The sequence below is a fragment of the Leishmania donovani genome, chromosome 9 (genome assembly GCF_000227135.1).
Source record: "Leishmania donovani BPK282A1 complete genome, chromosome 9".
NCBI lineage: Eukaryota > Euglenozoa > Kinetoplastea > Trypanosomatida > Trypanosomatidae > Leishmania > Leishmania donovani.
The window spans coordinates 432,233-447,662 of NC_018236.1; the positions used below are offsets into that span (position 1 = coordinate 432,233).

The 15,430-nt window shown below is 60.1% G+C and overlaps 5 protein-coding genes across 5 annotated transcripts in view; all 5 read right to left on the bottom strand.

The window, feature by feature from the left end:
* Positions 1-1,014, bottom strand: part of LDBPK_091080 (hypothetical protein, conserved) — a gene marked incomplete at both ends in the record, with an annotated part of 1,788 nt that extends 774 nt beyond the window's left edge. The window contains one exon of the mRNA XM_003858739.1: positions 1-1,014. This exon is cut by the window's left edge and continues 774 nt beyond it. Within this exon, the coding sequence (XP_003858787.1) occupies positions 1-1,014 (1,014 nt within the window).
* Positions 1,015-2,127: 1,113 nt separating this feature from the next.
* LDBPK_091090 (hypothetical protein, conserved) lies at positions 2,128-3,069 on the bottom strand (the record flags this gene model as incomplete). The annotated part of the gene is made up of 1 exon (XM_003858740.1): positions 2,128-3,069. The coding sequence occupies one exon, from the start codon at positions 3,067-3,069 to the stop codon at positions 2,128-2,130; it is 942 nt and encodes a 313-aa protein (XP_003858788.1).
* Positions 3,070-4,999: 1,930 nt separating this feature from the next.
* LDBPK_091100 (phospholipid:diacylglycerol acyltransferase, putative) lies at positions 5,000-7,060 on the bottom strand (the record flags this gene model as incomplete). Its single annotated transcript, XM_003858741.1, has 1 exon — positions 5,000-7,060. One exon carries the CDS (start codon positions 7,058-7,060, stop codon positions 5,000-5,002), a length of 2,061 nt encoding a protein of 686 aa, XP_003858789.1.
* Positions 7,061-10,088: 3,028 nt separating this feature from the next.
* Positions 10,089-10,841, bottom strand: LDBPK_091110 (hypothetical protein, conserved; the record flags this gene model as incomplete). Its single annotated transcript, XM_003858742.1, has 1 exon — positions 10,089-10,841. The coding sequence occupies one exon, from the start codon at positions 10,839-10,841 to the stop codon at positions 10,089-10,091; it is 753 nt and encodes a 250-aa protein (XP_003858790.1).
* Positions 10,842-12,026: 1,185 nt separating this feature from the next.
* LDBPK_091120 (DNA-directed RNA polymerase III subunit, putative) lies at positions 12,027-12,920 on the bottom strand (the record flags this gene model as incomplete). The annotated part of the gene is made up of 1 exon (XM_003858743.1): positions 12,027-12,920. The coding sequence occupies one exon, from the start codon at positions 12,918-12,920 to the stop codon at positions 12,027-12,029; it is 894 nt and encodes a 297-aa protein (XP_003858791.1).
* Between the last annotated feature and the right edge of the window lie 2,510 nt (positions 12,921-15,430).

Genomic DNA, 15,430 nt, shown 5'->3' on the forward strand with positions numbered 1-15,430 from the left:
TACGCCACTGATGTTTGCTTGCACCACCTCCGCCGGCGTCAGCTTGCGGTAGAGAATGAACGTGTCGTTAAACTTGGACCACGGCGCGATGCCGCAGGGGTTGTAGGTGAAGTATCTGGCCGGCCGCGTCACTTGCGTCCCGGTCACGTCGGTGATGGTGATGGGGGTGTCGCCTTCGTCACTGCGGAAGCCAGGGTACGTGTACGGCTTGCACAAGTAGGCTTTGTCGATCTTCGACTTGCCCCTCAGCTGCGAGTTGGAGCGGCCGTTGTGGAAGTCGCGGTGGTTTTGGTGCATGTTGGCGATCTTGTAGTACATGTACACCGGTGCCTTCATGCGGTGGCTGATGTTGATCTCCAGCCACGTCCGCGTGCCCTGCGCGTGCGTCACGCCATCCACCGTGAACTGCAGGATGCCATGGTTGATGTTCACGCTCGAGTTCGACGGCACGTACTGGTACTGGTGAATGTGGCTGTATTCTTGCTCAACAATGTGGTATTCACGACCCTTCACCAGCACCAACGCCCCCAAAACCAGGAAGGGCACCATCAACACGTAGAAGATGGGCACGAGGATGAAGGGCGAGGGGTAGTTGAAGACGCCGGGCAACGTCTGCTGCGAAAGCGGGTTGCCGCCGTAGACGGTGCGCCCGTACTCGTGCACGAAATCCGGGATGAGCTTCTTCTTCAGCCACCGCTTTGCGCGGGTGCTGCGGCTCTTCGGGGCGTCTGCCGAGGCGGCCGCAGCGTTATATGCGCCACGGACGCCACCACCAGAGCCCTGCGCGCGGTGGCGCTCGTCGTCGCTGTCGGAGTAGGACGACGACGTCCTTGATGACGATCCGTTCGCGGGGGAGGACTCTGCGGACGGCGGTACCTCAGAGGACGCGCTCAGCGGCGGCGACGCACCTCGTTGCGGCGACCTCGACGACGACACTGGAACTGAGAAGGCGGGCGCACCGCCACCGCTGGCAGGCTGTGGCGCGGCTGTGGCTGGGCTGCTGCGTGGAAGCATTGACCCACGAAGCGGCACGAACAGACTAAGGCAACGTGTGGGCGTGTGAGAGAGAACCTCGACCAGCTGTCGACTCCCCCTCCTCCCCTGTGACGACAGACAGGCACGAATAGAAGGCAGGAGACACGCTTGTCTCGCGGAAAGCCTACACACAAACGCGGAGCAGCAGTGCAGCGGTTGGGCACACCACCACAGCAGCCACTGACACAGAGATACACCAGCGCGACAGAGGGCTGGTGTCTAATAGAGAAAGGCAGCGAAGCCAAGCAGAGATGAAAGGGGAAGAGGGGTATGAGGAGGCCCGGTGGTAAGCTCACGCGCACGCAGACAACGACACTGACGGAGACAGAAAGCCAGCTGTGGCTGGCTGGTGGCGACTGCTGATGCTGATTGCGGTGAGATACCTACGTAGGGGACCGCCCGTAGAGTGGATATAGCGAAGTGGAGGGGGTGACGGTTGTGTAAGAGAGGTGGTGAGGGGAGGGGAATGCCTGCGAAGACGCCGCTAAAGAAGAACAGGGGAGAGGGCGCCGAAGGCGACGAAGAGATGAGGTGCGGCTCCGTAAGGAGTTGCTGTGTGACCCATGCCGCGATGCAGCTCCGCAGCTCATACCACGCATACAGACGCCCCACCGTCTGCGGCTCCAAAGGTCCTTCTCGCGTGCACCTGCGCAAATTTGTCTGCACTGCGATGCTTGAAAGCGATCGGGGAGATAGACGGAAAGAGAGAGGGAGGGCACTGCGCCGTCTTGACACGTGTGTGTGTGTGTAGGGAGGGGGCCATGAAAGGCGAGGGGCATGAGACGATGGCGACCGGGCAAGTGAGGCGGAGAAGAGACGGGGTTTGGTTCCGTGAGTGTGCGCCGTTCACAAGCCAGCTCACCACCCCCGCCACCATCAAGATACCGCAAAGAGCATTCGGCCCTTCACAAGACCACGTGGCAGCGTGTGCATGTCTCTTGCGTCGTCGTCCGTGCCGCTACGGGCTTCGCTCATTGTTTTGCTTTTATCGAGTGTGTCGACGACGTTGTTACTCGGTGTTTGGGGGGTGGGGAGGCGAGCGAGTCTCACATATGTCAGTTTATTTGTGTGTGTGCGTAAAGGGAGGTACGGTCAGGCGCCCGCTTCGCGCGAGGCGGATGTGATGGCGCTGCCGTTCGGTTCGGGTGCATACATACATGCAAAGCCGCGTGCTTGCAGGTGAGTGAGAGCCGTGATGCGTCCGCGTTCCTTTGCGACGGCCAGCGCAAGCCCTTGCTGCAGTGCTTGCTGCTGCGCCATGGCAGTAGCGAGGCGAGTGTCAAGTATCTTTACATCGCGTGCGAAGGCACTGGACTCGTTGCACGCAGCTGTCGCGGAGGATCGGCGCGATGTGGTCGAGGAAGGCGCTGCGGCGGCCAGCACCCGCCGCAGTCGTGCGTTATGCACCGTCAAGCAGTGCCGTTTCTCTTGCACAAGCGCCTCGTAGCGTCGACGAAGCTCATCGTTTTCTCTGTCCAGCTCCCGCAGCTGACGTATCATCCTCTCCGTCTCCTGCTTCCTCGGCGAGCTGCTTGGCTGCGGCTCCGGCACTGCCCCATCCCTCTCCGCTTGCTTTGTCTGTGCCGTAGCGGGCGGCTGCTTAGGCTTCTCACGCCACGCGTCAAGGAGCGCATGCGCATGCTCAAGCTGCTGCTTGGAGGCCGCCAGCTTTGCGGCCAGAGCGCGGCGCTCCTGCCGCACCACTCGCAGCCGCGTGGCGCACGCGTCGTAGAGCGCGGCATCTTGCCGTGACAGCAGCACCTCCGCGTCGGCGTGGGATGAGGAAGTCGACCCGTGTTGGTGAGCGCGAAAGCCGGCGCGACCGCCGCCGTGCAGAGCGTCGACAAGGCGCGGCCGCTCCATGCCGTATGGGTTGCGCAGCAGCACTGGCTGCGGTGACCCGAAGGGCGCCATCTTGTGCGCTCTTCGGCCTCTCGCAGACGTTAGGGAACACTGCGCTGGCGCGCTGCTGCTCGTGTGGACTGTGCGAGAGGGACTTGCTATCGGCCTCGCCACGGTATCCGCAGTGCTCATGAGGGCAGCTGCAGCTCCAGCACCACCGGCTGCATCCGCCGCACGGGCCAGGGTCAGCGACACATGTGGTGCAGGTCTGCGTCCCGCCAGTGGGCCCTGTGCCGTCAGCGGTGGCGTCGGTGTCGTTGAGATCATGAGAAGAGGGCTTTGTGGTGGCGCAGACGGCGAGACAGAGGCCATGGCGGATGCCTCTGTTCTCTTCTCTTCTACAGGGAGTGCGTGTGAGTGTGCGTGCTGCATCTTCGGTGCTGCTTCATTGGCGCTGCTGACAGCTGAGTGGACGAGGGGGTGGGGTGGAGTATCACTGTCGTCCGGCGGCGCGTACACCAGATTTTCGAACCTCAAACACTTCGGCCGTTCTCACACACTCCATCTGCGCACACGCACAACGCAAAACAAAGAAACGAGAGAGATGGGGATAGGGAGGCGGAGGAGAGGTGACGGTAGTGGTGGGACGCAGCCCCCCCTCCTCCTCTACTAAGGCACTAACGCACAGACACACACACACACACACACACGTACGCGTTGAGTGCCATCCACAGCCATGGCAAGGGGAAGGGGCGTCAGCTGCAGCGCGTGCAGCAGAGCTACCATCTACTACTTTCGCCCTCCCGCACGCAGTGACAGATGGCATCACCACTCTTGATCATGCGCGGAAAAAGATGCAGGCACGGCATGGCAGCGGGGCCCCTGCGCTTCGGGTGTGGGCCCCTGCGTGGACACTGGTGAACGCCTTGCTGCGGCTGTTCCGCACTCTTGTTCCCTCACCCTGCCCCCTTTATGGGTGTGTGCCTGTGTGTGGGATCTGTGACCTCTGGATCCAGTTCTCATGGAGTAGCGATTGATCGTTCCCATGTCTCTAATGAAAGTGCTGGGTTCCTCCCTCCCCTTGTCCACCATGTCCCCCACCCGCTGACGGAGTTGATGGCGGGTTGGTCAGCGGGGGTGGGGTGAGTGGGAAGCGGGCGGGGGGGGGGGTTGAGAGACATGATTTAAAGCCACAGACGATGCAAAAAAAAACTCGTTCACATCCGCCCTAGCATAAGAGGCGGCCAGGAGCCTCCCGGAGGCAGTAGAGGAGACACGTTCCGCATGAGGGCACGAAAAGAACTTCTGCAATGAAAAGAGGGAGGGAGGGAGGCGTGTATGTCGTCTGCCACTGCCTTCATTTCTCAGCCCTCGCGTATGAGTCCAACGCCACTCTGCACACCCCTTCGCCCACCCACCCTTCCACGGCCCTGTCACCAGGCCCCATCCGCGTGGTGCGAAGCAAACCGCAGACACACACGTGTGCTACAGCAAATGCGCCGACTCAGCGACCTGTACACCATCTCTGTCTCAAGCTCTACTCCCCCACCCCACACAGCCGCCCCCCAATCATGCCGGTCGCCACGCAGGCTCCTCCCCACACATCAGTGGGCCGTGTGAGGGCCGTGTGAGGCATACGCTCGAGTCACCCTGACACGTGCTGCCCATCGTATGGATGGCACAGACGTGTTCACTGTCGTCGGCCGTCCCGACGCACCGCCAGAGGTGGGTTCTGCATTGGCAGAGGTAGAAGAGGGGGGGGGGTGTTTGGCCTCCCTAACACAGAGAGTGGGGGGTGGGGGGAGTCGCACAGGGCCCTGAGACACCACGCTCTGAGAGGTGTGTGTATGTGTGCCCTCCTGTCACCAGAGGGGGAGACGTCATGAGGGGTACCACGGAAAACAAAAATGTTGAGAAGGCGGTGGGATGTGTGCGTCCACCTCCCTCCAAGTGCGAAGCCGAATCCACCTCTCCGGACACCGCCTAGATGAGGCCAACGCCTGCGTACCTCGCTGATTCTTCAACACGACCGACGCCTGACGTCCTTGTCGAGCTGCCCCTCGCTGTGCGTCTCTTCCCATTCGGTCCCCACCTTTCCAGTCACCTATGGAAAACGCTCGACCTACCGTTGTTGCCACGACGACTTGGAAGTGCCACTCCACGCAAATTCGTCATCATCCTCGTAGCTCTCTATAGGTTTGATCGGCTTGTTCTTCTTGCGCAGGCAGCTGCGCAGGTTGCTACGTATAATGAAGTCCACGTCGGAGTAGATGCGGTCGTGCACACGGCGCTGCAGCGTAGAGGTCTCGCCGGTGTCCGCGTTTGTGTAGTTGAACTCGTCGTTCTCAGGCTTCTCGACACCCTCCTCGTCGATGCCGCTGGCGATCTTCAAGATTATCTCGAGCATCTCGTAGTTGCCAAGAATGTCGACATGCTTGGCACTCAGTTTACCACCGCGCAGGTTCAAGGACGAGGCACCACTGACGCTGTGGTTGAATTCCCGCGTCACGACGCGGCCCACATTGCGTCTCCACCCGTTCACGGCGCGACACATGTACGCGAGCGACATGAGCGGCACCGTATCATCGCCATCCGACATGCGCACGCCATGTGAAGTGTTGTTGTTAAATACGGAGCTGTTGCCTACGTACGGGGTTTCGATGTTCGCCTCGTCTGGGTTCCACATGAGATAGTAGCCTGCCTCCGCTGGCAAGCCGACGCCGTACAGGCACGCCACCGTTGTGTTTGGTGCCTGCGGCAGCGAGGGCAAGTCGTCGATAGTCTCCAAGAAGGAGTCGATCTGACGAACGCAGTCCTCGTGACCGGAGCGCTGGCATTCACCGCGGATTAGTTCCGCCGTGCCGCGAGTGCCGAGAGCGGTGCCGTTAGGCAGCACCGTGAGCCCCGGCCACGCCTCCTCGCAACCGCGCGGCAGCATCGACACCAGGCAGCTCCACGACCGCGACAAGCCATAGCGGGCCTCCTGGCTGATAAAGGTGTCGAACATCTTCCTGGCCGCCCACTGAATGTTGAGCGTGTCTCTTGCGTCGCCGAGCAGCAGCGCTGAGGCAGCCTTGCCAACGCCCATTGCAACGCCGCCTACGTTCACGTAGTAGGCGACGTGGCGGTCCATAAAGCCGCTCTCGCGCTGCTCTGCCCACCGGAAGAAGGCCAGGGCGACGGTCGCGCCGTAGCTGTGCGAAATGACCACCGCCCGCTTCCGGTTCTTCTGGCACAGAAAGCGCAGGCTGTTGCGCACCTGGTAAAAGAACCCGTCGCGCTCGTGCGCCTTACCAGGGGAGAGGCGCCAGTCGTATGTCACGACTGCCATGCTCTGCGGGTCGTAACCGATGTCCGCGAGGTTGATGAGCACCTTCGCCCACACCCAGTAGCCAGGGACGAAGTAGTCCACCGAGGCGAAGCCAGAGTCGGCGCGCACCTTCGTGTCGTCGCGGTCCATCCCGGTTTTCTTGTTCATGCTGAACATGTCCAGCCAGCACTGCGGGTCGGACAGGATGAGGTAGATCATCTGCGGTCCAAACATGCGCTGCCGGAACCCCGAAAAGAAGGACTTCTGCCGCGCACACGGCAGCGAGGTTTCCCACACCTCCAGCGCGCCGGTGATGAAGCCCGGCATGATGACGACGGGGTGCCGCCGCGGCAAGTATGTGTCACCCCTGTTGTACTTCTTGAAGAAGGTGAGCCCCGGTCGCGCGTCCTCATCGACCGTGAAGGAGCCGGCGACGTCCTCCATCACACCTTCTGGCGCAATCACAAACATGAGCACTGCGAGAATGAGCACGACAAGATGCACCCGCCTGCGTGTCAGAAAGTCGACTACATCGAAGAGGTTGTGCTTCATCCAGCTGGGGAGCGGCAGACGCTCGATCATCCGTGCTGTGCGTCGCTGCGAGTCGGTAACCTTTGCGGAGTCAGTCGGACTCGCGAATGCGTTGTCGAAGTCCACGAACTCCTCCCGGCCAAACATGAAGGAGCGCAGGCGCATCCAGCGGCTCTTCGGCTGACCGCTCGCAGACAACCCCTTGTGCTGCCCGCGGTGATGATGTTGCCCACCCACGACGGAAGGCGCGTACCGTCGTGCTGCAGACACCCTCGGGTTCGACGGTGACACCTCCACGGGCGGCGGGCGGTGCATCGCGTCGATGCTTGTTTCGATATGCATGAGAGCCGCCGACTGCACCACCGGCGCGACGCGGCGCGCCTGCGTGGCAGCAACCACGCCCTCCGATGACTTGCCGTCGGTTTCTGCACGCTGGCCCTGCAAGGTGCGGCGATAGCGCACTTGGCCTTTTCGAGGGCTCGAGGCCGCGCTACCGGCGGCCGACGACGCGGCGCGCGCCACTTTGTTGCCGCTGCCTTTGGTGTCCTTCATCTTGTCAAGCGGTGGACCTCGCCAGAGGCGTGCGCACCGGGCGGAGTGGTGCAGAGGTGCGATATGCCCACAAAAAGTGAGGCAGAGAGAAAAGGGCCCCTGACCACCACGGCGAAAAATGCTCAAGAAGGCATGCGCGTGCGTGCGTGCGTGTGTGTGTGTGTGGGTGGTGAGGGGCTCCACCGTGACGGACGCTGCATCACACAGCACCGCCGCACAAACACACAAAGATATACGTATATATATATATATATGTATGTACGTGCGTGTATGCGCGTATCGATGCCGGGTCGCCGCCCTCCCCTTCCCCAACACGGTAAGAGCAGGTAGCAGCAATAATCGGGGCGAAGAAGAGAGGCGCGCGCAGGCACGCAGGCAGACACAGAATAGAATATGATATCCTGTGGAATGCAACGCAGAGATGTGCGTATGTGCGTAGCCGTAGTGACCGTGATGGAGTTACGGATGGGGTGGGCCGGGGGACAGCGGCGGTGGGAGCTCAACGTATATCGTTGTCAGAGACGGAGAGAAAGGAAGGAGGCGTGAGGTTGCGAGCAGCTACCGGGTTCAAAAGCTTGAAGCGCGCAAGGTCACGGAGAGACAACCACAGAGGCAGGAAGCAGGAGGTGGAGACAAGAACGAAAAAGCGATGCCACTGCCTCAATGTGAAGGCGGGCTTGCTCCTAGAGAGAAAGTTGGGTCACTACGTGTGAGAACGCTGATAAGGATGACGATGACGGGTTTGTTAGGCGGGAGACGGAAGTCGTGATAGGAGCAGGTGTGTCTGGGGGAAAGGGGCAGAGAGAAGAGCAAGCGTAATCCTTTCTTAGTGGGCGCGTGAAGGGTCCTGCTCTGCGTATCGTACGTTCTGCGACGTCAGCGCGTGCAGCTTGACCGCTACTGATTGCCACCTCGGTGAGTAGGTGTTTTTCTCAAGGATCGCCACGCTACTTTGGTGTGCGCCTATTCGACCTTTTTTTCTCCCCGTTCGTTGAGCGATGTGCTGGGTTTGCTGGAGATGACACTGCTGAGTACAGGAATGAACACGTGGTGTGTGTGTGTGTGTGTATGTGAGCGCGAGAAGGAGAGGTAGAAGCCAAGGAGGAGCCACTGCCACCTTTGTGCGAGGGGCCCAAAGGCTCTTGTGACGACACACGCCCGCGATACAGCCTAAGCGCATGCCCTCACCCTGATACGCGCAGCTGTGAGAGGTGGACGAGGCGGGTGTGAGAGAAATCGAAGATACGCGTGCAACACCCAGCCGTTGCTTCCTCTCCTTTCTCTCTCCCACGGCACCCCCATACCGTCACGCACATGGAAGCCCATGCACGGGTGAATGCGTGTGTGCGCGCTACATCACGCAGCCTCTTTGCCCGGTGGACTGTTCGTGTTTGTGTGTTGCCTTTTTTTTTCGGCTTCAGTCACCCAACGTGGGAGTCCTCCAAAGAAGGAAAGAAAACGAGTCGCTGTCCAACATAACATGTGCGCCTCCCCCTCACGCGCACGCAGACATGCACAGCACCCCAAGAATGCATCGACAGCTGCAGGCCTGCTTCTCTCTGCTCCCCGTTTCCGTTTCGTTCCCCCGGCCAAACGTTGCATCACTGCGCCCCACGCCCGCACGCCACATCGCACGACCCGCGAGCTCGAAGAGCATCCACAACGAGTAGGCGACGTATGCGTGGGTGCGCGTTACACTCTAGAGAAACCAGAAAAAAAAAGCCATCAAGGGAAGAACAATGAAAAGCATACGTGAAACCATCCAAAAAGAGGGAAGGAAGGCACGCAAACACCCACACTCCCACTCACAGCGCTGCCCCGCAAATCCGAAAACAACGTTCTTCGTCTGCCGCTGCCTTCATTTCTCAGCCCTCGCGTATGAGTCCAACGCCACTCTGCACACCCCTTCGCCCACCCACCCTTCCACGGCCCTGTCACCAGGCCCCATCCGCGTGGTGCGAAGCAAACCGCAGACACACACGTGTGCTACAGCAAATGCGCCGACTCAGCGACCTGTACACCATCTCTGTCTCAAGCTCTACTCCCCCACCCCACACAGCCGCCCCCCAATCATGCCGGTCGCCACGCAGGCTCCTCCCCACACATCAGTGGGCCGTGTGAGGGCCGTGTGAGGCATACGCTCGAGCCACCCTGACACGTGCTGCCCATCGTATGGATGGCACAGACGTGTTCACTGTCGTCGGCCGTCCCGACGCACCGCCAGAGGTGGGTTCTGCATTGGCAGGGATAGAAAAGGGCTGCTTGGCTTCCTGCCACCGAGGGAGCGGTGGGGGTGAGTGGGAGGGTTGCACTGGACTCCCGGATGCTGCGCACTGAGGTGTGTGTGTGTGTGTGCCCCTCGAAGAGATACAAAAACGCTGAGAAGTACCGTGACTCTGACTCCGTTGCCGACATCCTCCGCACCTGTCACCAGGGAGAAGGGGGCGCGCGCCCACGTGTATGCGTTTTTTGGTGCCTTTGCCAAAAAATGCCAAGGCGAGCGAGAGAGATGGTCAGCGGCATGACACCGGCCGGACGTGCCTCAGCGACGAGGACAGTGATCACTGGTGCACGATGTCTAGTGCTCATTTTTTGAGTTGCGCTGCTAGCTGCTTCTCGATCCACGCCCAGAGTTGGATTGGGAGGGGGGGGGGAAGGGGATGCGGAGAGAGGAAGGGTGCGGGGCGGACGGCACGGGAGGAGACAATAACCACAGAGAAACAGAGGGAAGCGACCATCATTGCACCTGCGTGCCACTTCCTTCCACGACCAATGCCGCCATAGCTGCTGTCGTTCCGAAATCGCCGACGGACGACATCTATTCCGCAATCTCCTCCACATCGACATCGCCGTCGCCACCACGCATCACCCACATTGCGAAGACGACGACGACGACTGCGGCGATCGCTATGCGAAGAAGCCGCATATGATTTCCGCGCACGGCCAGCTGACCGCCGCTAACGTTCCGGCGGCGCTTCTCGTTGAGCGTGTTCTGCTCCATCTGCTCTGCCGTCATGCTCTTTCGGCCAGACGAGCTCTTCTCGCCAGCGGAGCCACTGCCACGACCAGCCGCATCGCCGCCTGCAGCAACGCCACCGCTTCCGGCCGCCCCAGCCTTGCCAGCCGCCGCGCCGGCGGCTCCGTCCTTGCTATCACCGGCGTCGAGGAGCACGCGGCACGAGATGTACTTCTGGACCACCGACGAGGCATTAGCGTCCTTCTTCTTCTGAATCAAGTTCGCCAAGTTGGCTCCGTGCGCCTCAATGACGTCCTGCTCCCCCAGCACGGCACATTCCACGCGGAAGGTGTCCTTGGTGTAGCGCACGCCTACCGGCAGCCCCTCCGCAAAGGTCTTTTGATTCAGAAAGATCGTGATCTTCGCCGACGAGTTCCCCTTCACGACGCCCTTCGAGTGCTTGAGGTAGTACCGCAGCGGCGCGGTGGTGCGGACGCGGTAGATGATCGCCTCATACCCGACGTTTGTGAGCTCGAAGGTGCAGTCCTCGTTGGCGTGTAGCACCAACTCGAACTTCTCCGGGTTCACGATGATGTTGGGGGCTCTAACGTCCATTTTTATATTTCTGTGCTTGGCTCTTCTCTTCGGGGTTCCGTCGCGACACCAAGGGACATGCACACCGCGTCTTTGCGTCTTCCTCCCCCTACCGCCTCGCTTTTTTTGGGAGTGGGGTGGGGTGGGGGTGGGGCCTTTGCTTCCCGTTATCCTTGCGGGCGCCGCTGGTGCTGTTGCGGAGGTACACACACACACACACACACGCGTGCGGCTGTGGGTGTGGGTGCTCGCGATCAAGTCTGTGTGTCGTGTTTTGCACGCGCAGCGGCAGCGGCAGAGACCCCAGCGCTGGCGAGGGAACACAGAGAGCGCCCTGATCGGGGGAAGGACGCCACGAACGTACACGCACAGGCAGACGCACCACCGAACACACAATAATGAGCGAAACCAAAGAAATCGAAATCAGGAAGACGCAGAGCCAACAGCAACGAGACAGAGAGAGATCGGGGATTGCTATGTGCTTGTATAGGTTGTAGCCGTGAACGGTGTGCACTGGAGAAGAATTGGGGGTGGGGGGCGGGGATGGGCAGTGTTGCAGGGATGCTGCTTGTGTGTGTCCATTGGAGAACAAACGTGTGTGCATGCATGCATGAGGGAGAGAGATGCGCAAGCGCACGCATGCACACTCACACCTGCGTGTGTACGTCTGTGCCCATGTACACCGGAAAGGGAGTTCTACGTGATCTGCGTCGCAGTAGCTGCAAGGGGAGGTAACGCAGAGGTAAGGCCTTGCTGTAGCGTCTAATGTGCCAGTCCATCCTTATCTTCTTCCCGCCACCTCACTCGTCGGCCTGGCACCACCGTTGTCCCACAGCAGGGGCAGAGAAACGAAGGACTGGAAGACCCACATTGTGACGTCACTGCCTCCTACGAGATGATTGGCACAGTCGCCCGTGCCCCATCGGCTGAACGTTTGTGTGTGTGTGTGCATGAGAGGAAGCGAGGCTGCCTCAGCGCCCTCCGACCCCTCACCACACTCCTGAAGCGGACTGAGGAGAGGCAGACGGACGGAGCGCAAAGAACGGAACAAGAAGGCACGCGCAACAGTGGCGGGGGTGGGGGGCTCCGCAGCAGGCCATACCACAACCTACTTTTTCATCCATCATAAAGACACAAAGACATGAAGGAGGTGCGCGGACACACACACACACACAGTGCAAACGGACACTTTCTGGCTCTCTCCGCTCACGCATCGTCGTCCTTTTCGAACCATGACATGGGCCCAAGAGCATCGCCGACGAAACTGCCGCGCAGCTCCATAATCGGAATGGCGCCGCTGTCCCCGCCACTGGCGCCGTCGGCGTCTTCCGCTGCGGATACAGTTTCTTCCGATTGCACCGTGCACGACGCCACCTTCACAATCACCTCAGCACCCACCATGTAGGCGTTGTACGGCGCTGCGGCAGCGGCGGTCGTAGATGAGAGCGCGCTTGAGGCCAATGTGTCACTACCATACCCGTCGCCGTCCTTGCCGCTGCCTTGCCCCATCCCTGCCACCGCTGGGCCTGCGCCGAGCTCCGCACTGCGTTCGCCGCCCTCTTGGTCCTCCGTGTCCAGCGGGAGGTACCAGAATCCTTGTGCGGCGCTGAAGCGTGAACCAGGCACTAGCATCTCCGCCGGCACCAGGAACGGAATGGCCACAAACAGATCCATCGTCAAGTACACACCAGCAGCCGTCTGATAAGCGATGCGGGCCTTGAGACGCGTGCCTGGGTTCGGCGCGAACACGCACACACCAAAGGTCACTGTAAGCCACGCCGATGCTGCCGCGCCGCGCACGGAGCTGGCCGAGTACTCCATCACTTCTGTGATGGCCACGCAGAGACCCCGAGAGGGAATGACGCGTCCAACGTAACGCTCTGTGAGGCGGTGCAGCAGGATGTCGCGCAAGGTGAGCGAGTAGCATTCGTTGTCGCCGTCGCTGCGGACCGCGACGGTCGCCGTCGCAGCGGACGAGGGACCACTAGTGGTGTTCGTCGCGGCTGCACCACCACTATCAGCGCACTCGTTGGTGAAGTGGCGGGGGAAGTAGACGGCCTCGATGGCCACCGTGTCGTAGAGGATGTACGAAGAAAACATGACTAATCGGTGTGACTACCAGTGCGGTTAGAGCTGCCAAAGAGCTCCACAGACACACACACACACACACACACACACACACTAACACACAAACACAAAGAGAAAAATGAAGGCTATGTATGATAATGTACTCTTAAAGTGCGCGTGTGTGTGCCATGCCGGTGTTCGCCGTGCTCCTCGTCGGTTGCAGTGCTCCACAAAAGGAAGTGCAGAGATGATGAGGCTAAGAGGAGGGTATCTGTGAGGTGGCCTGGCTGGGCACTGAAGCTGTCGACCCTCTGTCACGCGCGCGTGCGTGTATAAAAGGGCACTAGAGGTGTAAGAGAGATCAAGGAGAGGTTACGGTTTACGAGGGAAGGAGGGGGGAGGTACGGGAGAGCGAGTAAGATGGCTCATGATGTTGTACACCCATGCGCGCACGCGCGCGCTGTGCCTGACAACAGGCCGTGGCTCACGTGTCTGTCTGTGTGTGTGCTTCCAGCGTAGCACACACACAGACAGACACACAAACACATGTGCGTGTGCGCGAGCGCCTCTTCCTCCCTTTACTTGCTTCCCCACTTCACCTTTCGTTCTCTCACTTGTGTAGTTGAAGACATCACTTGTTAGAACTTGATTAGCCTCTGCACTTCAGCTTAGAACGAGTGCCCAATCGCCATCACACACGCACATCACACATCAAACATCACACGTTAAGGGGTGGGGTCGAGAGCACCAGCACACAGGTAAGAAGAGCTTCGAGAGGAGGAGGGGAAGCGTCAGAGACGTATTGCACGCACGCTTGCGTGCCGCGCCGTTTTCCATCCACGCCGTCCCTCGCCATTATACTCTGTTTCTCCATACATATATGGGCAGATGTCAGATACTCCAGTGCTGCATCCTCCACCCCTTAGCACAGCCCGCGGCTCCGCGGCATTGCTTCCCCTCGTCTTATGGACTTCATAAAAACATGGAGACAAACAACAACACACACCTTACGCACCGCAGCTGCTTCAGCGACCCATCATCGACACATACACACACACACACGCACGTGCACAGGACAACAATGCACGCCGACTTGATTAGTTCAGCTGCGCACTTCATTTTTCCTTCCTTCCTTTGTTCCCTTTTACTTTCCTAATCACGAAGTCAAACCTGTGGTAGTGGCGGCATGGGTGGCTGTGATGTGGAAGGCATCGGAGATACACACACACACACACATCACACATCATACACAGCGCAGGCCCTTGCTTACGCTCAGCGCGGGCGCATGGGTATGCGTGCTTGTACGTGCGTATGCGTGTATGTGCGCCGATGTAGGGCCCTCTTCCTCTTTCCCGCCCTGCTGCCCCATCTCAATGGCTTCGTTGATGTATACATATATATATATATAGAACGTTGTCGTGTTTCTTCGCCTCGCCTGCCGCCATGCCATGCGACACTTGGCATCAACTCCTTTTCGACTGCTTCCCACCCACCCACCCCGCCCCACCGCGTCGCCGCATCGCCCGCCCTGTACAACCCCGAACGCCGAAAGCAGAAACCGGGGGCGCAGTTCCACTGCCCTCTTCTCCCCAGTACGTACAGCGTCAGGCGCACACTTCTTAGCTGCTCTGCTTCATGGGCACACCACGACGGATCGTGCCCCAGCCAATCAGACGGAACGTCTTGTCCACCATACGCGAGATCGCCACCTGCTCACCCGTGGAGCAGCACACCGGCGTCACCAGCTCCAGCTTCGCGATCTCGGGGTCCTGGGTGATATTAAGCACCGTTGCACCAGCCGTGAGGGTGCCTACGTTGATCTGCAGGGACTCCAGAACGTTCAGCTTCTGCACGCGCTTCGCCGTGGACTTGCCATCCTTCGACTTGGCACCAACCATCTCGGAGAAAAGATAGTACTGCACCTCAATCTCGCAATACACCTCCGGCAGCGTGCCCTCCTCGCCCAGCATGTTGCCCACCATCTTGTCTTGACGCGTCAGGGTCGGGTCGAGGGTCGTGCCGACGGCGATGAGGCCGCCAGGAATGGCGTACTGCAGTACGTTATTCTCCGCCTTGAGCGTAACCGTGCGCGTTTTCAGCGGGCTATAGGTGAAGCGGCCGCCCTGCTCGTTGGAGCTGCGTGAGCGCACCAGGCCAGGACGGATCTCCACCACCTGTCCCACCTTGATGACGCCTTGCGTGACTGTCCCACCAGCCACGCCACCCTTCAGGCTCTCAATGTCGCCCTCGCCTGGCTTGTTAATGTCGAAAGAACGCACGACTGTCATGCGCACCGGCGCCTTCAGCTGGCGCACCGGCATCGGGATGTGGAGGAGGTACTCTAGGAGGTAGTCCACGTTGCGCTTCAGCTGCGCCGAGATCGGCACAATCGGCACATTCAAGGCGATGTTGTCGAGGTAGGCGCGAACATGGCGGTACTGGTCGTGTGCCTTCACCTCACCGACAAGGTCGATCTTGTTTTGCAGGACCACGAGGTGGCGCAGCTTCATGATCTCGACAGCCTTCAGGTGCTCCAGCGTCTG